We start from the raw sequence: 19,888 nt of genomic DNA on the forward strand, positions 1-19,888 counted from the left end.
AGATTATTTCAGGATGGAAATGAGATCAATTAGAAAAACTGCACTTCCCACAGATGTGTGTCTACATATTATTGCAATGTCCCTCAAGCTCCCAGAAGTTTCCCAGGCTTAAACATGCAAACACCTACAAGCAAAATATATGCTTATCATTCAGCTCAATGTAGTTATTGCAGCTCAAACAGGAATCCTACCATATGGCCCATCTGACCTGAGTAAAGACAAATGATTGAGGGGTACTGCCACTATGATCAAATGAATAGGTTGTATGTCCTATGCCAATGCTGCATCAACCCTTACCTGCATAAATAGTCACAACAGTGTAATCCCCTTAGTTTGAGGGCTCATAAAGGGTTTGTGTTTTTATTTTATTAACAAACGGAGAGCTGATTATTGCAAAGCTTGGAAAATTTCCCCCTGAGATGTCAAGTGGCTCAACCGTTTCTGAATGGATTGGCTCCCAGGTCTGGGCATTGAGCTCATGGATACCACATACTGGACATTGAGAATTTGTGCATAGGCAGCTGTAAGCAAGGAACGCAGTGCCTGCAGGGGCATCAGGACTCAAAATAGGCAACTTTTCAGAGAGTGTGCTCTCCCATAGTTAGCACAGCAAGTTGCGGTGTGAGATGATAGTATGGTGCAGAAGTGGGTCGATTCCTGAATGCATCTATAAGGCACAGAGGCCAGAAGGTTGTGATTAAATGACAACAGGCTCTTAGATGGCTGGAAAGATGTCTAAATAATACTATGTGGCAGTGTAACACTGTATGGTAGGTGCTATGTTTTAACTGAGACCCTTCCTGAGAGTAAGCTAGTGTTGAGGCTTGATGGCAGACCAGATTAATCACAGCGATTCAAAAAGGGGGTGGTGATGGACAGAGTATCTGAGTTAATCAGAACACTCCTACCCAGTCAACAGATCAGGGCTTGATCCATCACCGTTTTTTAGCTCACTGCACCATCCCAGTTCAGAACCTGGCTACATGCAAATTAGTCTGTCCCTGGCCCAGTGCATCATGGGAACAGGGCAGACCAAACTACCAAGCCAATTCTTTACTGGAAAGGAAACAAGCTTCCGGGGACCGGTTTCTGGCATTACAGCCGTCTTCGGCCCGGCTTGCTTGAATCCTGATGGTGCAGTGAGCAAGGGACTCACATCTGAGCATACCCTTCCACACTTGTGGTGGCCAAAACGATTCAAAAAGGGGGTGGTGATGGACAGGGTATCTGAGTTAATCAGAACACTCCTACCCAGTCAACAGATCAGGGCTTGATCCATCACCGTGTTTTAGCTCACTGCACCATCCCAGTTCAGAACCTGGCTACATGCAAATTAGTCTGGTTTCTGGCAGGGTATGCTCAGACATGAGTCCCTTGCTCACTGCACCATCAGGATTCAAGCAAACCGGGCCGAAGACGGCTGCAATGCCAGAAACCGGTCCCCTGAAGCTTGTTTCCTTTCCAGTAAAGAATTGGCTTGGTAGTTTGGTCTGCCCTGTTCCCATGATGCACTGGGCCAGGGACAGACTAATTTGCATGTAGCCAGGTTCTGAACTGGGATGGTGTAGTGAGCTAAAAAACGGTGATGGATCGAGCCCTGATCTTTTGACTGGGAATGAGTGTTCTGTTTAATTCAGATGCTCTGTCCATCACCACCCCCTTTCATGAATCAGATTAATCACAGGGCCTCAGAATGAGTGCAAGATAAGAAGGTTGCTATGTACCCCTTTGGAATTTGATTGGGTATTTTTTGGGGTTAAATGTAGATGGCAAGGGTTATATTGCAGCCACACAGAGGACCAAGGCAATTTTGTGAAGCTTTAGCAACAAAGGATTCCATACAATTGTAAGTGAAAGAACCAATTCTTGTTGGCAATATTATCCTGGAGAGTGAAAAAGAGGTCACTATCAAAGAAGAACTCTAGATTGCCTTTTGGACAGGTGTTGGGGGAGAGCTAACACAATCAGGTCAGACAAAAGGTAAAGGAGATGAATCCACTTGCTCCAGGAGAAGCACTTCTAACTTTTGAGGCCGAGCGAATTTAGCTCATCCAGTGCTGGGTATCTTTAAGACAGTTAACACCTCTGTGAGGCATCCCTGTGCCTGCCATTATTTTAACGTGGATCTTGGTGCAATCTGGCTGCATGTGATGGCAGATGTGATGTTCTCTGAGATTAAAAAGGAGGCATATGAGGGTTTCTGCTAATAATTACAATTGCAGGCGATTTGATAGTAGATTGTGGTCCATAGTAGCAAATGTTGTTCCGCGATCCGATAGGAATAGAGCACATACCAGGCCTTGGATGATTTGGTGTTTAACTCTAATAGTTTGGAAAGTTCTTTTAGTAAATCAATGAGGTGGAGCCACAAGGCTGTAGCTCAGTTAGCAAGTTCTTTCACTTCCCGGAGCGCAGATAGATGTGAAGGTTTTCAGGATCAAATTTAGGCTTTTTTTTCCACAAATGGTATGGCAATGGCATACTTGAGGTTGAGATGGATTTCTTCTCTGCGCAATAAGATGTTTATTTCACTTGTTATGACGGGGGAAAGAAGTGGAAGGTATAAGTTGAGCATTTTTTTAAAAAGGAAACATAGTAGATGGCATGATTTTTGAACGCAAAGACATACTTGGTGGCTTCCAGTTCTTGGACAAGGGGGGGAAACTCTATGAGTGGAAGCTGGTAAGTTTGTGATGCAGTAGTAAATTATCTCAGAGGATGTGGTAGGGTGAACCTTGCTATTTCTTTGACAAATGGCACTACGTTGTTGCACAGATCTAGAGAATGGTCTCCTAAGGGAGTGGAGGTTTTCTGGAGGTTAATTAGTTGGAGATTTTGAAAAGGTCTAACAATACATTATCAGCGCTAGTAATGCAAATTTTTAAATGTGCAACTTTATATTTACCAGTGGAAGTCTGTCAGCTAGGGTGGTCAACAGGAGATTGAGGTTCATTATTCCACTTCTTTAAGGGAGACTGGAAGCCCTGGAAGGTATCTGCTTGGATTACCACAACATTGTATGCCTAGAGGTAGGCAAATAGTTGGGTATGTTGTTATAGGTTATATTGATTTGTATAGTGCACTATTGATACCCGAGAGGGTATCCAGGCGCTTGGGCAGGTGTGTGGTCCCCAAGGTGCTTTAACAAACAGCCAGGTTTTCAGCTTCTTGTAGAAGTCAAAAAGCGAGGAGTAGCCTCTGATGTGTTGAAGGAGGTTGTTGCATGTCTCGAGTGCAATGTAGGAGAATGCGCGAGTTCCAGTTCTGCGGATGTGGGCAATGTGTGTGAGTGAGAGTGAGGCTGAGCGTAGGTGGTCTGGTGGGTTGGTGAAAGTGTATGCAGCTGTTCAGTTGGCGGTGGTGATTTGAAGTTTGAGATCAATGAGGATAGGATGTCAAGGCAGTCCTGTAAGAATCGGTTTCTTGAACAAATATGTTTTTTACATGGTAGTAGTAAAAGGTGAATTGAGAAACAGATTTCACTTTCCCATATAATTTCTGTGAATTCCAATCTTAAATAACATTAAAATGAACTAGGTCAACCTTCCACAATATAGTGGAAGGGCGGAAATGCTGTCTCGTGTCCAGGATGAGCTCCAGAACCCAGACACAAGAGGTTGGGAAATACTTGAACTGTAAATCATTTGGAGCCATAGTGGACTGGGAGCTAAAAGCAGCCCAAGAAAATATGATTTGATCCAGGTCCTTACGGTATAGACTGAGGGACTAATTACGAGTGTGGCGTTCCATGGACCGCCAGACTCGCAGGGTGAGGCCCCGGCCTTCCGACTCCTCTATTACAACTAGGGCAGTCGGGTCTCCCTGGGACAACCACAATTGCCAGGAATCAGAGATCCCTGACGGTGGCGCAGCGTTCTTGAGGCCGCAAAATGCTAGGCAGGAAAGCCGCAGTCCCACCATGCATATTACGAGTTTCCTCTTTGCCGCAGGTTTCATTTGAGTTCTACCTCCATGAAAACCGTGGCAGAGAGGAAACAAAGGGGGCCCTACAGGTCCCCCTGTTCCCTCTGAGACTGGGGTTGCATACAGGGGTCACATGTTATGCCCCACGTGTGCATGCACACCAGTACCTGCACGGCATGGACTGCAGCAGTTCACGCCGTGCAGGTACTGATTTTGATGTTCCCATGGAAGTGCCCATTTCATAGGCACTGCCATGGTAACGCTAAAGAACCGCCCGCTAGACCAGGTGAAAACTCCTAATCTGGCAGGCGGTTCAACCACAGGTTTGGCAGTTCGGTCCTGCTCCCGCACCGCCAAAATCTTAATCAAGCCCATGTGTAGGAAGGGAATATGACTGGACAGGGCAAATTTCATATTTGTCTACCAAAAATTGAGCTCTCTCCTCAAAAAGGTTTGCCAAGCTAGCTATCCGGTGCCCATTCGCCCTTCCGGTCCCAAAACTGCCCCCCTGGTCCTCATGCTACCATGGGTTTTCACTGACATGAGAAGAAACCTTTCAGTTTCCTCTAATGTGGCCACATTTTTACAAAGAGAAATATTTTAAATTGCCTGCATTGAGTAAGAGAGGCATTTAGGGCCTTTTATCCTGAAAGAAGCAGTGCTACCCTAGAATGGGACAGAAAAAATGGCCAACGTATTGCTCAATACTATGTTTCATTCAGTGTAGCATTATCAGCCTCACCTTAAAAAGTCTCTGCAACCAAAAACAGGTCTGAACAAAGATCCAAATAAAAGGGAAACTGATCGGTGAAATTGTGGGTTCATTTTGAGTAAACTGATTTAAACCATTCTATTGCTCTGGTCAGGGATGGATATTACCAACCTCTCATAAATGACTTTCGGATGTTTCTGGGCAAGTTATGACTCTCATTATTAATTATCCTATGCACCCTGCCAGATAAGTGACATACTGGCTTCTTTCACTATTTATAATCAGTCAAACATCAATTGGGAGACTATGGGATTAACCAATGCACAAGAGTCTACCCAACAGTGGTATCAGCATTGAACTGCTACATGAAGTTGTTATGTAATAGCTGCACTCTGATTTGAAGGGAGGATTTTAAGTCAAGTTCCAGACACAAAGAAAGCATTTGCTACAGGATGAAGAATATGCATAAGATACTTATTATAATCAGCTCTCTTGACAATACCCCCATCTGCAAGAACAAATTGTTTTTTTAAACTATAAATAATTCTACCCCCAACTACTATAAGCAGGAAATAAAACAGCCCACTTTAAAAGCCTACATCAAGCCCAGATTGTGTGTGTGTAAAGGATTTACATTGTGGCTCCACAAAAATACACAATAACTAAGGAAATGCCCTATCAAGGCACAAGGCTCGTCATTGCAATTATAAAGTACTCACATGAACAGTAAGGAGGTTTCTCATCATGGTTGATGAAGGGAAAGGAGTTATTTCTTGACTGATCAATTTAACCTTTGATTTTTTCAACATAATGGCAGTAAAATAACCAGCTTCGTTACCTAAAGAACAGGATACAACATTAGGCCTTCACGGAAAGATATTCCTTAGCCAGTTCTGACTTAACTCGGTATAAAACAACTATTCTGTGGCAATGCAACAAAACAAATTTCCATGTTTCATCCTGTCTATTGTCCTGCCTACACAAAGTCTAGAAGTGCAGGATTTGATGAGCGATTTATGGTAAGATGTTTATCTAAATGTACATATTTGACAGATAGTACAGACGTCAAAACAACCACGACTTGTCTGTCGCTTCTATGTATATGTCAGATAATCATCTAGCAGTGAACATCAGTAATTAAGACTTCTTCAGGAAACAAATTTATTAGGACAATACTGGTTTCGAATGAAACTATAATTCAAAATTAAGTTAGTACGCAGATCATAACCTCAATCACTACAGTGTGCCCCAATGGTGGTCAGTGAAGAAATGCTAAAAGCTCCAAGGAAATTACTGTATTTGAAGGCACAAAAGGCTCCAGGTGCACACGGGCAGGACTAAAGCCTAATTTAAGACATTTAGGGGCAGGATGTTGAAAATATAAATTCATTATTTACTCATTTATTTTAATGATCTGCATTGCACCGGCTTGCAACATGCAGCAATTTTGCAATGCTTGCAAAGTGAGGGTCATAAGGTCCATATCGCGGATGATGCAAATCAACCGGAGAGAGGGTAACCCTTACGTTTGTTTCCAGTGAAGTGTTTCTTAGGAAGATGGACTCAACTCAAAGGGTCAATTTCTCGCCTTTGGAGGATAGCTGTGGGTTGCCGCCATACAGTTGAAAGTAGAAGGTCTCTTTCACGAGGCCAGACTTAAAACTTCTGTTGAAAATTCGTAGATTTGGAAAATTCCTCAGAATGCAATTTAATGTGATTTAAGGGCACAGAGCACCCTGCTTAAGGAGTTTAAAGCTTGAAATTGGCTTGAACTATTAGATTTGCTTAGCCTTAAGTTAGGACTACGTTCCAATGATAATAAGGCATCAGCCTCTGTGCCTGTTTTGTGCTTGCTTTAGAAACGGAATGAGCTAAACATAGTTCTTAAAAAGACAGTGTAATGTGAACTTCCTTAGAATGAAGGAGACACTTTTCAATGCATTTTTATGTCTGGTGTTGGAAAATGGCCATCTCTGAATGTTCACCCCAAACGGTTTGCCTTCCTCCTCCTCGTTTTGTTGAATCTTTTTATTGGCCTAAGGACTCTGAACACTGCACTCCTGCTGACCAGTGCTAAAGTACATGTGCTTTTTCCCATGACATGTGTGAAATTGGTGTATACATATGTAATGTACTTGTAAGTCCCGTGCAAAATGGTATACCATATACGTAGGGCATGTAAGTTAAATGTTACTAATGGGCCTGCAGCACTGATTGTGCCACCCATAAAAGTAGCCTTTCAAACCTTTCCCAGGCCTGTCACTGCAGTACCTGTGTGTGCAGTTTACTGCCACTTCGACGTGACATTTAAAACTACTTAGCAAACACAAGGAGATGATGGACGGATCGCTGAATCGTTTCAGACATTCGCCCCCAGTCACAGATCTGGGTTGAAACCATCATCATTCTTTAGCTCACTTTGCCACTTCAGTTCAGACCCATCTATATGCAAATCAGTCTTGACCCTGTGCCTCATGGGAACAGTCCAGCCCGAACTGCCAAGCCAGGTCTTCCCTGAACCGGAAAAAGCATCCTGGAACCGGTTTCTGGGTAACACCCTTCATTAGCAATGCAGGCTGGACTGTTCCCATGAGGCACAGGGTTAAGACTGATTTGCATATAGCTATTTCTGAACTGTGGTGGCAAAGTGAGCAAAAGAACGATGATGGATTCAACCCAGAACTATGACTGGGCTGGGGGTGAGTGTCTGAAAAGTTTCAGCGCTCTGTCCATCATCTCCTTGTGTTTGATTCAAAACGACTTGACAAGCCTTAAACCCCTCTTTTTTATTACATGTAGGTCACCTCTGAGGTAGGCCATAGGTAGCCCTTAGGGCAGGGTGCTAGGCAAGTAAAAGATAGGACATGTAGTTTTATGCTTTGCATGTCTTGGTAGTGACAAACAGCATATTTTGTTTTCACTACTAAGAGCCCTACTCGTCCTATAGGTTAGCATTGGGAATTCCTTAAATACACTTTTAAAACAACAATCCCCCGTGCACACCAAAAGTATACAGATTATATCAATAGCAGTGTAACAAAAAACTTGACTCCTTGCTGGAACATTCACTTCAGTTTATTCTCAAAAGCCTTAGCCAACACATGTTTCGTCGCGTTTACGTTTGTGCGCAGCGACTTCTCCAGGGATAAGAAATAAGCAAATGTACAAAATTGCGAATGCAAGGTATCTAACAATAGCATCTAATGTTGGTTTCCCATTGTGACAGAATGACTTTGAAGGATCGACTGGTGTTGCCTACTCGAGCCTGTGGAAACCCATGCTGTCGTAAATATGTGTGTTTAAGAAAAATTATTATCTTTACCCTCTAAGACAATACAAACTGGTCAGGAATTAAGACATGCTCATTCCTCGTGAGTTCAATTGTGACATTTAATCTTAAACAGTCAACAGTGACTTTACTAGAGTGAGACAAAGGAAGCAACACCCCCTTAATGTTGCCTGATACCCAAAAGGTTCGTAACAGAAAGCAGAAGTACCTAAATTCTATTCGTGCAGATCCTAGGAGAAGAGAGAAGGGAAAACAAGAGAAAAAAATTATAAGTTTACAGTACTGTAAGAACAGGTGTATAATGCCAGTTGTAAACATAACTGATAGGGAAACCAACCTTAATTTCAGTTGTATTTCCATCCCGAAAGGGATTCAAGAGGTCCAAAGTATGACACGCAGTTAAGACTGTAAGGCACCCTGTGTCCAGTATATAGTCACTCCTATTCAGTGAATGTGTATCCTTGCTGTGATTTCAATTCGAAAGTTTCTAAGGATGATAACAAAGGAAAACAACCTATTTGCATATAAGAGTATACCCAAAGAAAAACGACACGGGCATATGCTGTTTTGTTTAGGACTATGGTCAAGTGGTCCCATGTACCTTAAGGAAGATTTCATGGTTGTACAAGTCTATTCAGGCATAAAGAAATGTGAACTGTGGTGCAGTGCACCTACTCGATGATGGTTGTGTCAAACCAAATCTCCGGCAGCCATATCCTTGCGGGTATCTGTGCAAAACCTATACATGAGAGAGAGCACCAAAAGAAGAAGTGTCTGGACAAGTAAGCTGACAAACCCTGTGGTAGGTATGCTGCAATAGTTTCCCCAAACGCAGAGGCTTGTACCTAGCGTAGCTGGTATTGTACCGCTAGTTGCAGATGAACGTCTGACTAAGGGCACTTACCTCCGTACAGAACAGAGCTCACACCGGCATGGGCGCTGGAGACCTAATTTAGGCCTGCAGATGAACATATGTTTATATGGGCAAGAGAGCGGAAAAAGTATGTAGGACAGTACCTGCTACAAGCATGACAAGCAATATCAAACTTTGTAGAGAAAAGATGCCGGGCATCTTAGAACGGTAACACCCATTACCCTTTTTTGCCATAAAGGTAATTAACGTACAATGCGTCAGCCCCCAAGGTGTGTTATTGAGGCCCGCTGGGGAACCCGTGTAATTGGGGATAAGAGAGCAGAAGGCTCGTAGGGTTGTGATAGGCATTAAGCATGATGGACTATAACAAAGTGGTATATAAGAGAACGTCGGCCATCTTGGAGCGGTTAGTCATTGCATCCCACTTAGCACCAGAGGTAATTATGGGTAAAAAATCGGCCCGCGAAAGAGTTAAGATCAGATATTGTTACTGCACTTGTGTCCACATATATTGCTGTCTACATACAGTAAAAGGTTTGAAAAATTACACATGGCTGATTTCCAAATATACTGGTGTGTCTACAGAAAATTAAGAATCAGGTTGGGGAAACATATAGTAAACGGAACGTGGGAAAACCGTCCGTAAGGGAATGAATCGATCTAGTCATATCTGAATCCAAAAATTCTCAAGTAATAGAATACTAAGGCAACATTGAGGGTGAGTCGAGGGAAAGGATACCATTATTCAGTGGGTGTGAAAACCGTCTAAGGTAAACAGTAAAAAACAGTAGTTCTCATAAGTCAAACTAACTCATATTGTACACCTGCAGGATCTACAGACAGAATCCTGTGAGTCGCCTTGAGAATACAAATAATTCACAGTAAACACATTGGTGCCAGAGTAAACACATTGGTGCCAAAGTAAAAGCAGAGAGGTTATGACAATAGAATCCCACATCAGAGGGGAAAAGAAAATGGGTATAGGGAGCATGATAAATAATGAAGAACAAGTAACCTCCCCAGATGGCAGCCATAGTATTGAGATATCAAATCCATATTGGGGTGTGCAGTCCTAGGTAAGCTTGCATGTTAGTGCACGGCAGCATACTTCCAACTTCGGTTTGAACTTGACAGTATTGGATGGTTGAAAGTAAGAAAATAAGTGGTCAGCATAGGAGAGCCAAAGTTGAGATGACATTGAAAATAGTTAGAAAACCTCATGGAATGTGGTGTTGAGTAGATAAATACTGTTTCAACTTGATAACATTAAGCCTCATGTAGGGTTTGAAGGCGTTAGTCGCCCAAAAAGTAGTGTAATTCATGGTCAATATTTAGGTCCATTTCTACGCTTCCTAATCGCATGATCCAAGTTGCTTCCCTTCTCCTCAACGTTAGTTTCCTATTGCCACCTCTGGTGGCTCTGGTATGGTGTCAAAAATGTAAAAAGAGAAAGTTTTGTGGCTACCCTGAGCAGGACATTCCAATGTATGCAAGGCTATGGGATATCTGTTGTCAGCCTTTTTAACCGCCCTCATGTGTTCTAAAATGCGGTCTTTCAAAGGTTTGATTGTGCTGCCAATGTAGCTGCATTGGCATTTACATATGACTGTGTAAACCACATAGTTGGTCTGGCAGTTAATGTTTGTGGTTACCTTGTAAGACCAGCTATTCGGGACAGAAAATTCCCTCTTTTTGTCAGTGGCCCATCTGCCCACAGTGTACCGTCCACATTTGAAAAACCCCAGACCGTGAGTCGAGATCCAATGTGCCTGAGTGTCCGTTATAGGATAACTAGGGCTCAGGTAGTTCCTAAGGATCTTACCCTTACAGAATGTCAGTTCTGGTCTGGAAGAAAGGAAAGGTTCCAACGTCTTAACAGCACGAAGTAGGTGCCAATGCTTCCTCATACTTTTTGTAAGTGTCATATTAAGCACATTATAGTCCGTGACAAGCCAAATAGTGTTAGGGTCTCTTGCTTGCCTTTGTCTGAAGTGTCTGTTGTCTCTCAACTCATGAGATCCTGCTCAGTGCATTGTGTACTGTCCTCTGACTGTAACCTCTGCACTTGAATCTGTCCCCTATGTTATTGAGGCAACTAACAAAATCGTCATCATTACTGCAATTGCATCATGCGCACACGAATTGTGCCCAGAGGAGAGCATTATTCTGATATCTCGGGTGCGCGCTGGTGGCATGTAATATACTGTTACACGCTGTCTCCTTCTTGTAAAGCCTGCTTTTACTTCTGTCGTTGGCGACAAAGAGGTCCTCATCTAAAAAGGTAATGGAGCTCTTGCTATGAGGGTGAGTGAATCTAATATTAGCGTCATTTCTGTTGAGGTATGTCACAAATTCCGTCAAGCTCTCAGTGTTGCCTATCCATATTAGGAGGTAGTCGTCAATGTATATGCCCCATAAAAGGATGGAGTTATATAGCAATGGGCTAACCCGATAAGCCACTAGACCTGGGTAAATTACAGTACAAGAAAAAAGTTTGCAGTGGTATACCATTCAGTCAACAAAATGTAACATCACCACGAAATCAAATCATTACAATGCATCGACTTCCAACATTTGCTGATTTATTCAATGAAACAGCAAAAATAATATGAACATTTGCATATAAAAATGCAGGTGCTCCAAGGGAAGTGGGAAAAAGGTGCTCGAAGGGGGTGTGCACTTGTGAGGGTTTTATGGTAGGAAAGGCAAAGTGCAAATAATTACATAGAGAGGACTGATAGACACCTATCCAGCCGCATGAACCAATATTTACATATGGACATAGTGATTTTTTGACATAGATAATCAATCCCTATTGTCTGTACTCGTCCACCCTGACCAGGACCGTCGATGTTTCGACCCCCTTCCCTCTAGTAGGTAGAATAATCCTTACATTGGGGTCTTCATCAGGACCAAAGGGGAGGGGGAGAGAAGACACCTATAATAAATTAATAATGTAATCTCATTATTCTGGGGATGGACATGTGTAAATGAGGATAATTAGGTAAAAGGACAATTAATGTTTTACCATTCACGATCGACTAGAGAAATAAGGCTGTCGTTTTCAGAAAGTGCGGGCCCGTAGGCTCCAACGTCAGGGAGGCGAAAAAGGACTTGCTGTGAATAAAAAGTTTGTGTAAGTACTAATTAATCAGAACAGGAAATGTGTCTAACATGAAACAACTTCCACTGCTACTCACCAAATTAAATTATTCTAGTAGCAATCATTGTTTGAAATCGTTCTGTTCTCCATGGGTAATAGTGGCGGACATGTGAATTGCATATACCAGGCCTGTTCGCAGGATCCGTGGTGCGTTGTTTGGGTGCCAGCAGGCTCTCCCTAGGGTTAAACCATGCCCTCTTCCTGGCCAGTTTCACAAGTCTTTTAGGGTATCCTCGTTCCACCAGACGCTCCACAAGGCTATCTGACTCTCTGAAAAATTCTTCCTTGAGTGAACAGTTACGTCGATTGCAGAGGAACTGTCTGAAGGGGAGATTGTCGCATAGGCCACAGGGGTGGTGACTACTGTATCTTAATAAGGTACTCCTCTCCGTGCGTTTCCTAAAAGGACTTGTGTAGAGTGAACCATTCACAGATTTGATTGTAATGTCGAGAAAGTCAATGCTTTTGGGATCATGATGAATCGCAATTTTAATATTGTCAGATCTTTCATTCAGCCAACCAAAGAATGCCTGCAATTCCGTGGAGTCCCCTGTCCATACGACCAGGACATTGTCTATGTAGCTCTTCCACATAGTAGTATGTTCACAGTATGGATTAGTTGGATGGTAAACAACTGTGTCCTCAAGGTGGTCCATGTACAAGATTGCTAAATCCGGGGTGAAGCTCGCGCCCATGGCATCACCTTTTGTTTGTAGAAAAAACTCGCCCTGAAAGAAGAAGAAATTCTTCATCATTACTAACTCCAGGGGTTGGACGATATAACTTGTAGTGACTAGGGATGGTAAAGGCCTTTTTTCCAAAGCATTGCTGTTCACTTCCAAAGTCAGTCGTTGGGGAATGCTGGTGTACAATGACTCGATATCCAATGTGACTAGTAGTTGTCGGGAGGGATCAAAGGGCATGTCATCAACTAAATTAATGGCTTTCATCGTGTCCCTCAAGTATGACCTGGTGTTTTCAGGCAAAGGCTTGAGGAAGAAGTCCACGAATTTGCAGTGGTTCAAGTACATATCCACAACCTGACACTATTGGGTGATTTTCTATATTCTTATGGACTTTGGGCAATGTATAGGTCGTAGGCAGCCATGGTTGCTTTTCATTGAGGTAATTGAACTCCAGGTCTGCGTCTTTTCCTTCCTTCGTGATTCTCCAGATCAGTTTACTTGTTTCCTTTGTCGGGTCTGTGGTTGAGTGTGTGTAGCTCACCCCGTCCCTTAGATGCGAGTAGACCTCAGACTTATAGTTAGGGGTACTTTGCACTACGATGGCCCTGCCCTTATCACCTGGCTTGATCACAATTGATCTGTTTTCCTTCAGGGAGTTGAGAGCTTCCCATTCTCCTTTAGTGATATTGTATTTCACATATTGCCTGGTGGAGCAGACCTTCAAGATATCCCTCAAGACGACACTCTCATAGGTCAGTATCTTGTGTGACATCATGTGTGTTGGTGGCATAAAAGTAGAGGGCACTCTGAGACCAGTGTGGGACAGAGATGGAGATGGCTGGGAATGTTTGAAATAGTACCTCATCCACAACTTCCGGAAGAAGCGATGAAATTCTGTTTTTAAGTTGAACTGGTTTGGATGATTGGTAGGTACAAAAGATAATCCTTTGCTTAGCACCATTTGTTCGTCCTCTGTAAGTTCATAAGATGATAGATTGATTATTGGACTCTTCACCATCGGTAAACCCATCGTTGGGTCTGGATCTCCACGTGGTTCTCTGGTGGGACCAAACCTGTCTCTGATTCTGGCCTCGTGGTCTGCCTCCTTTCCAATTCTGGGCCCATTGCTGTTGTTGACCCAGTTGCGGGCCCTGGCTCCAATTGTAACCCCTCCCTCTGGGTGGTCTCCATTGGACATCCTCTAAAAAAGCAGGTCCTTGCGGTGACTGGTACCAATTATCTTGGTGTTGGTAACCTAAGCTGGTGCTTGGTTGCTCACTCTCGCTCCCCGCACTGTTGGAGCCAGATCACTCTGAAAAGCTTGTGAAGCGTCTGTAATTTCTGTATCCTTCTCTACCTTGGTTTGAGAACCTGCCTTCTGTGTCCTGCTTGAAATAGTCCTCTTGGAGGTAGGGATAAGTTAGCTTTTTATCATAAAGCCGTTGGATAATTTATCCAGCGTCTTGACTTGGGTGTTCGTGTCAAAGTCCGTGATTGTCTTGTCTAGGTGTTCTAAAGCTTCTTTGGCATTTGTTAATGCATTATCCTCAGCGATCTCTCTTTTGAGGTCTGTGATCTCCTTCTGGAGCTTCTCAACTTGTTCCAAGGCGGTCTCGATTACCAGCACCATCCAGTGGCTCGAACAATTGTTGGCTACGTAACTGAAACCCTCTTTGAACTTTGGAACGTCCGCAAATATCGCTGGTTTGTTCTTAACCTGTAGCCCTACAGGGATAATATTTGCCTGCAAGTATTTAGTAAGGAGATGTCCATGCAGGTGTGTGTCCATACTAACTTCTTCTCAAGTCTCTCTAGCTTGTTGATTTTATCATTTAGTGTGAACTCAATATTAAGGGTGTTGAATTACAAAGAAAATGACTGCTAGATTGCCCCTGTATCAGCCTATTGATGTAAGCCTCAGTATATTAAAGAGTTTCGCTCTCTGACATAGTTGAATCCAAATCCACAGAAATACCCTCGCATCCATCTATGCACTGTGTCCAAGAATGATCATGGGTATACTGGCATTATTAAACTGTAAATTTCTCTCACATGAAAGTATTTTCAACGGTGTCCAGAGATTTTTACTTTATAAACCAGGATATGTCTATTTAGATCTCATACAATTTTTCTCGACACTGTGTCCCTCCTGTTATCAGTTTTCAATTGTCTGAAATATATGACTGGTCAAATTTTTAGATGGATCATGTTTCTTGTACTGTTTAAACATCACATGTTGTACTGATCAATAATATGGTAATTCAGGGTTTGAAGTTTATTTTGCTTTCCTTCAGTCCATTTCATGTGTGGTATTTTCCTTAGACTAAGGGGTATCATGGTCTTGGCACTTAACAGGGTCCCTTACAGATGTCATGTAATTTTATGTCCTTGTAACCGAATACTTAGAATGAACACAAAACACAAGCTAAAGTATCTGGGGTTTCCCACCAGTGAGTCTGTTTTCTGTGTCTGCATTTAGCCAAATGTATTTCATCATCCAAACAACGGTAATTCCAATTAGATCCATCTCATTTACATCAATCATAAGAAATATGGATCCTTCCCACCGTTTTTATATTTTATAACTATTCTCGCCTCATGGCAATCAACAACACTGTATCTCAATTAGTCAAGTACTACGTCATCGGTGATCGACCCGCATGGGTTCGGTAACCGTTTTTCGTAGGCTGGAGCGTGTTAGCATCCAGCACCTGCATGCTAGACGTAAGCAACGTGCACGTTATAAATATCTGTGTCCGCTGAGTACCGGTGGTTGTGACCGGAAGAGTTCGTACGGTATGGCAAGGTAAGCAACATGTCCCTGATCTTTAACAGTTAGAGTTCTGCTCATACAGAACATTGGTCCTAACAGACATTCTCCATCTCTGTTATGCAGGTTGTATTTATTCCTCGACCATGATGAATATACAAGGTATGTCACAGTCGTTTCCTTTTTCCTCTCTGTTTAGGGGTTGTCCATAGATACCAATGTGTCCGACTACATTTTCGCATGTTGTGTAATTACAGGAATCATCCCTTCAATACGGGATATTATTGAACTTTGAATACGACTGAGCTAGTATCTTTTGGATGGTATAGGCGATTCACATTTCTGCCATTATCACCCATGGAAAACAGAACGATTTCAAACAATGATTGCTACTAGAACCATTTAATTCAGTGAGTAGCAGTGGAAGTTGTTCCATGTTAGACACATGTTCTGTTGTGATTGATTAGTACTTACACAAATTTTTTATTCACAGCCAGTCCTTTTTCGCCTCCCTGACGTTAGAGTCTACGGGCGCGCACTTCCTGAAAACAACGTCCAGATTGCTCTAGCCGATCGTGAATGGTAAAACATGAATTGTCTTTTTACCTAATCATCCTCATATACACATGTCCATCACCAGAATAATGAGATTACAATATTAATTTATTATAGGTGTCTCCTCTCCCTCTCACTCTCCCCTTTGGTCCTGATGAAGACCCCAACGTAAGGATTATTCGACCTACTCAAGTGAAGGGGGTCTAAACGTTGACGGTCCTGTTCAGGGTGGACAAGTATAGACCATAAGGATTGATTATCTATGTCAAAAAATTACTATGTCCATATGTAAATATTGCCTTCATGCGGCTGGATATGTGTCTATCAGACCTCTTATGTAATTATTTGCACATTGCATTTCCTACCCTAAAACCCTCACGAGTGCACATCTCCTTCGAGCACCTTTTTCTCACTTCCCTTGGAGCACCTGCATTTTTATATGCAAATGTACACATTATTTATGCGGTTTCATTGAATAAATCAACATATGTAGGAAATTGATACATTGTAACGATTTGATTTCGTGGTGATGTTACATTTTGTTGATTGAATGGTATACCACTGTGACCTTTTTTCTTGCACCAGAAAAGGATGGTGTCACTCCAATCTCTACCTTTGGAGCCCCAAATTAAATTCTCCTCCAACCACCCCATTAATAGATTGCCGTATGATGGGGAAAATTTAGACCCCATTGCTACTCCACATATCTGTCTGTACCATGCCCCTTTGAAAAGGAATACCAAATGGGATGATGGATGGAGCATTTGAGCAAATCGTCCTAGGATGCTTGATTGGGTCCAGGGAAGACATGGCTTGGCAGTTTGGGCTGAACTGTTCCCATGAGACAAAGGTTCAAGACTGATTTGCATATGGCCATGTCTAAACTGGGGTAGCGTGGTGAGCAAAATAACGATGGATTAAACCCAGATCTGTGACTGGGGGTGAATGTTTTGCCATTGTGCAACATTCCTTCCATACATCTTGCGTGTTTTGCTGTTCGCCCTATATGGGAAGGGTATGCCCAGACGTGGGTCCCGTGCTTACTACGCCACTGGAGTCAAGCTATCCTGGCTGATGATGACTGATAGCCAGAAACCAGTCCTAGGATGCTTGATTCCGGTCCAGGGAAGACATGGCTTGGCAGTTCGAGTTGGACTGTTCCCATGAGGCTCAGGGTCAAGACTGATTTGCATATTGCCATGTCTAAACTGGGGTGGCGTGGTGAGCAAAATACCAATGGATTAAACCCAGATGTGTGACTGGGGGTGAGTGTTTGATTTGCTCAAATGCTCCATCCATCATCCCCTTTGGTATTCCTTTTCAAAGGGGCATGGTACAGACAGATATGTGGAGTAGCAATGGGCTCTAAATTTTCCCCATCATACGGAAATCTATTCATGGGATCTCTGACTGGGGGTGAATGTTTTGCCAATGTGCAACATTCCGTCCATCATCTTGTGTGTTTTCTTTTGAAAAGGAAGACATTGTTTTTGAGAATCATTAGTGTCATTTCCATTATCATGCCCGTATGTTCCCAGAGGCTAGCCGGACGTGAGTTAAGTGTACGTCTTAATGCCTGTAGGCCCAGTCATGTTGGATGCTCGTATACAGGGCAGTAACATTCAAAGTGACCAATGTCATAGTATCATCCCAAGTAATGTGACCCAACGGGCTGAGTATATGTTTAGTGTCTCTGATGTAAGAGGGCAGATTAGCTACTAGCGGCTGGAGAAATAAATCCACATACTCTGATAATTTCTCTGTGGGTCCACCAATTCCAGACACTATGGGTCAGCCAGGTGGAAAAGGGAGATTCTTATGCACCTTAGGTAGTGTATACAAGCATAGGTGTCAGGGGTGCTCTACTCTAAGGTAAGTGTGCTCATAAAAATTCAAAAGGCATATATCATGCCAGTCTTTAGGCTTTTGATTGATGAGACTAGTCAATGTCCAAATCGGGTTCTAGGTTAATTTCTCATAGCAATCTATGTCACTAAGTTGTGAGATGACCTCCTTATCATAGTCAACCTGATTCATAAGCACCACAGTTCCCCCTTTGTCAGCCACTGTATTGTAATGCTGTAATCTACCATCTGTTGATGTAGTCCTTCCCTTTCTGACTGGGTGAGGTTGTCTGTCCACCTATGTTGTGAGTGTCGTGAGTCAGCACATTTATCTAAGTCTGACATAACTAGCTTGTAAAAAATGTCAATGTTATTGCCAACCAGCATTGGGGGAGTCCATCTCAATTTAGCCTTAAGTCCACGCTAATATTCAAGTCTGTTTGAGCATCAAGATCATAAAGCAGTCTATCCATTGTCACTGGGTCCCCCATTCAGAGATAAACATAAGCAACTTGGTATCCAATGCATCCTGAATAGTCAAATCATCAAACGAAAAATTGACTTGCGGTGTAATTCTGTTTTTATTGGTACAAGGAAAAAGTGCAGAGCGCTTTTTAAGTTTAACGCTTCTAACACATTTGAGCATGTCAACCGCAGCCTTGCATATATCGCCCCTATCCATTGGGCAGAAGCTCAAACCCTTCTGTAATAGTGCTGTTGCTTCCAGGCTAATAGGTTTATCAGTGAGGTTGATGACCGTGGGATCCCCTATTTTTTTTGTTCCAGGATCTGGTTCTCATTCTGTCATCCTGCCAAACCCCCTCTCTTTCCCCTCCTTGTCAGTCTGTGGTGTGAGTGCGTCAGTTCTGCACCTGCTTCGCCTTCTTTATCCTTAAAACCTCCAGAAAAAAGGGTTATCCTATATCCTGTCCCCTCTTGTTCACTCTCACTGGTCACTGGTGTGTCCAGTGAAGTGGAACAGGAACTGATCGGTGTAGCTGGCTCTTTGGTCCCTGTCTGTGGTTTAGGGATAAGATAGTCATATTTTTTTATGGAGGTAAATACCCTGCCGCTATTGTAGTCCTGTGCGTCCCTTTTTTTAGTTTCTTAGCTTTTCTTTGTTTTACCCCAGTCTGGTGTCTCAGTATTACGCTCTCAAGAATTGCGTATTTCTTTTCAGTTGCCTCTGGTAGGTTGAGATCTTTAATCTCTGTCTCAAGGGTGTCTAGCTCCCGCAATAGTTTGCTGATCTTTCTTTGTGAGTTTTCAATTAGTATATCCATTAATTTATTTGAGTTTGCTGTCAATTTCCTCTCCCAACATGACTTTACGCAATGTCACAGGCTGAAATAGGCTGCAGGGCACAAAGAGCGCAGGATAGATGGAGCTTAGTATTGGAGTCCCCCATCACAGACAAAGACTGGGAGACTGCTTGCACTCGGACTGAAATGCTTACACCCAATGGCAACTTGCGAATCATACATTTAAGTACCTGCATCAGGCCTACTACACGCCGGTTCAGTTGCATAAATACGGTTTGCATGAAGAGGCACGATGCAAAAGATGTGGCTTCAGCCAGGCTGACTTTATTCATTTAGCATGGCAATGTGCGCAAATCCAGGCCTACTGGGTGGAAGTCATAACCACGCTATCTGAAATGGTAGGCATTGATATTGAGTGTACTGTTCGTTGCTGTCTCCTGGGGCTACTGGGGGGTGTAACAGCTACAAAACGTAAGTTCTGCGCGGTGGCCTTGCTCTTGGCTAAACGCAGAGTGTCTATGTGTTGGGAGAGTAAAAATGTGCCCTCGATTAAACAATGGCTAAGTGATATGTCGCATTGCTAAGACACGTTACGGACTTATGAAGAAGTGCTGCCGACTGGATCCAGACCCACAGACTATTGGATGTATTTAACCAGTTACTTGAACGCACAAACCATTGACTAAGTCTCCCCAAAGTCAGTCACGCAATATAACTCCTACACTTCCTGTCGTGATAACTGTACTGAGGCATCGCCTAAGATTTAATGTTGTATTGTCGGTTTGATGGTGAATGCAGTAGTGGAATGG

At 42.9% G+C, this 19,888-nt stretch overlaps 1 protein-coding gene across 4 annotated transcripts in view; it reads right to left on the reverse strand.

Moving 5' to 3' along the window:
* Positions 1-19,888, reverse strand: part of LOC144829128 (tyrosyl-DNA phosphodiesterase 2-like) — a 239,853-nt gene that overhangs the window by 50,115 nt on the left and 169,850 nt on the right. For all 4 annotated transcript variants that reach the window (XM_078687949.1, XM_078687946.1, XM_078687947.1 and 1 more), the window contains one exon: positions 5,356-5,474. In XM_078687949.1, coding sequence (XP_078544075.1) covers positions 5,356-5,474 — 119 coding nt within the window. The remainder of the gene's footprint in view (positions 1-5,355; positions 5,475-19,888) is intronic.

Source organism: Lissotriton helveticus, chromosome 4_1 (genome assembly GCF_964261635.1).
Source record: "Lissotriton helveticus chromosome 4_1, aLisHel1.1, whole genome shotgun sequence".
In the NCBI taxonomy this organism is placed as follows: domain Eukaryota; kingdom Metazoa; phylum Chordata; class Amphibia; order Caudata; family Salamandridae; genus Lissotriton; species Lissotriton helveticus.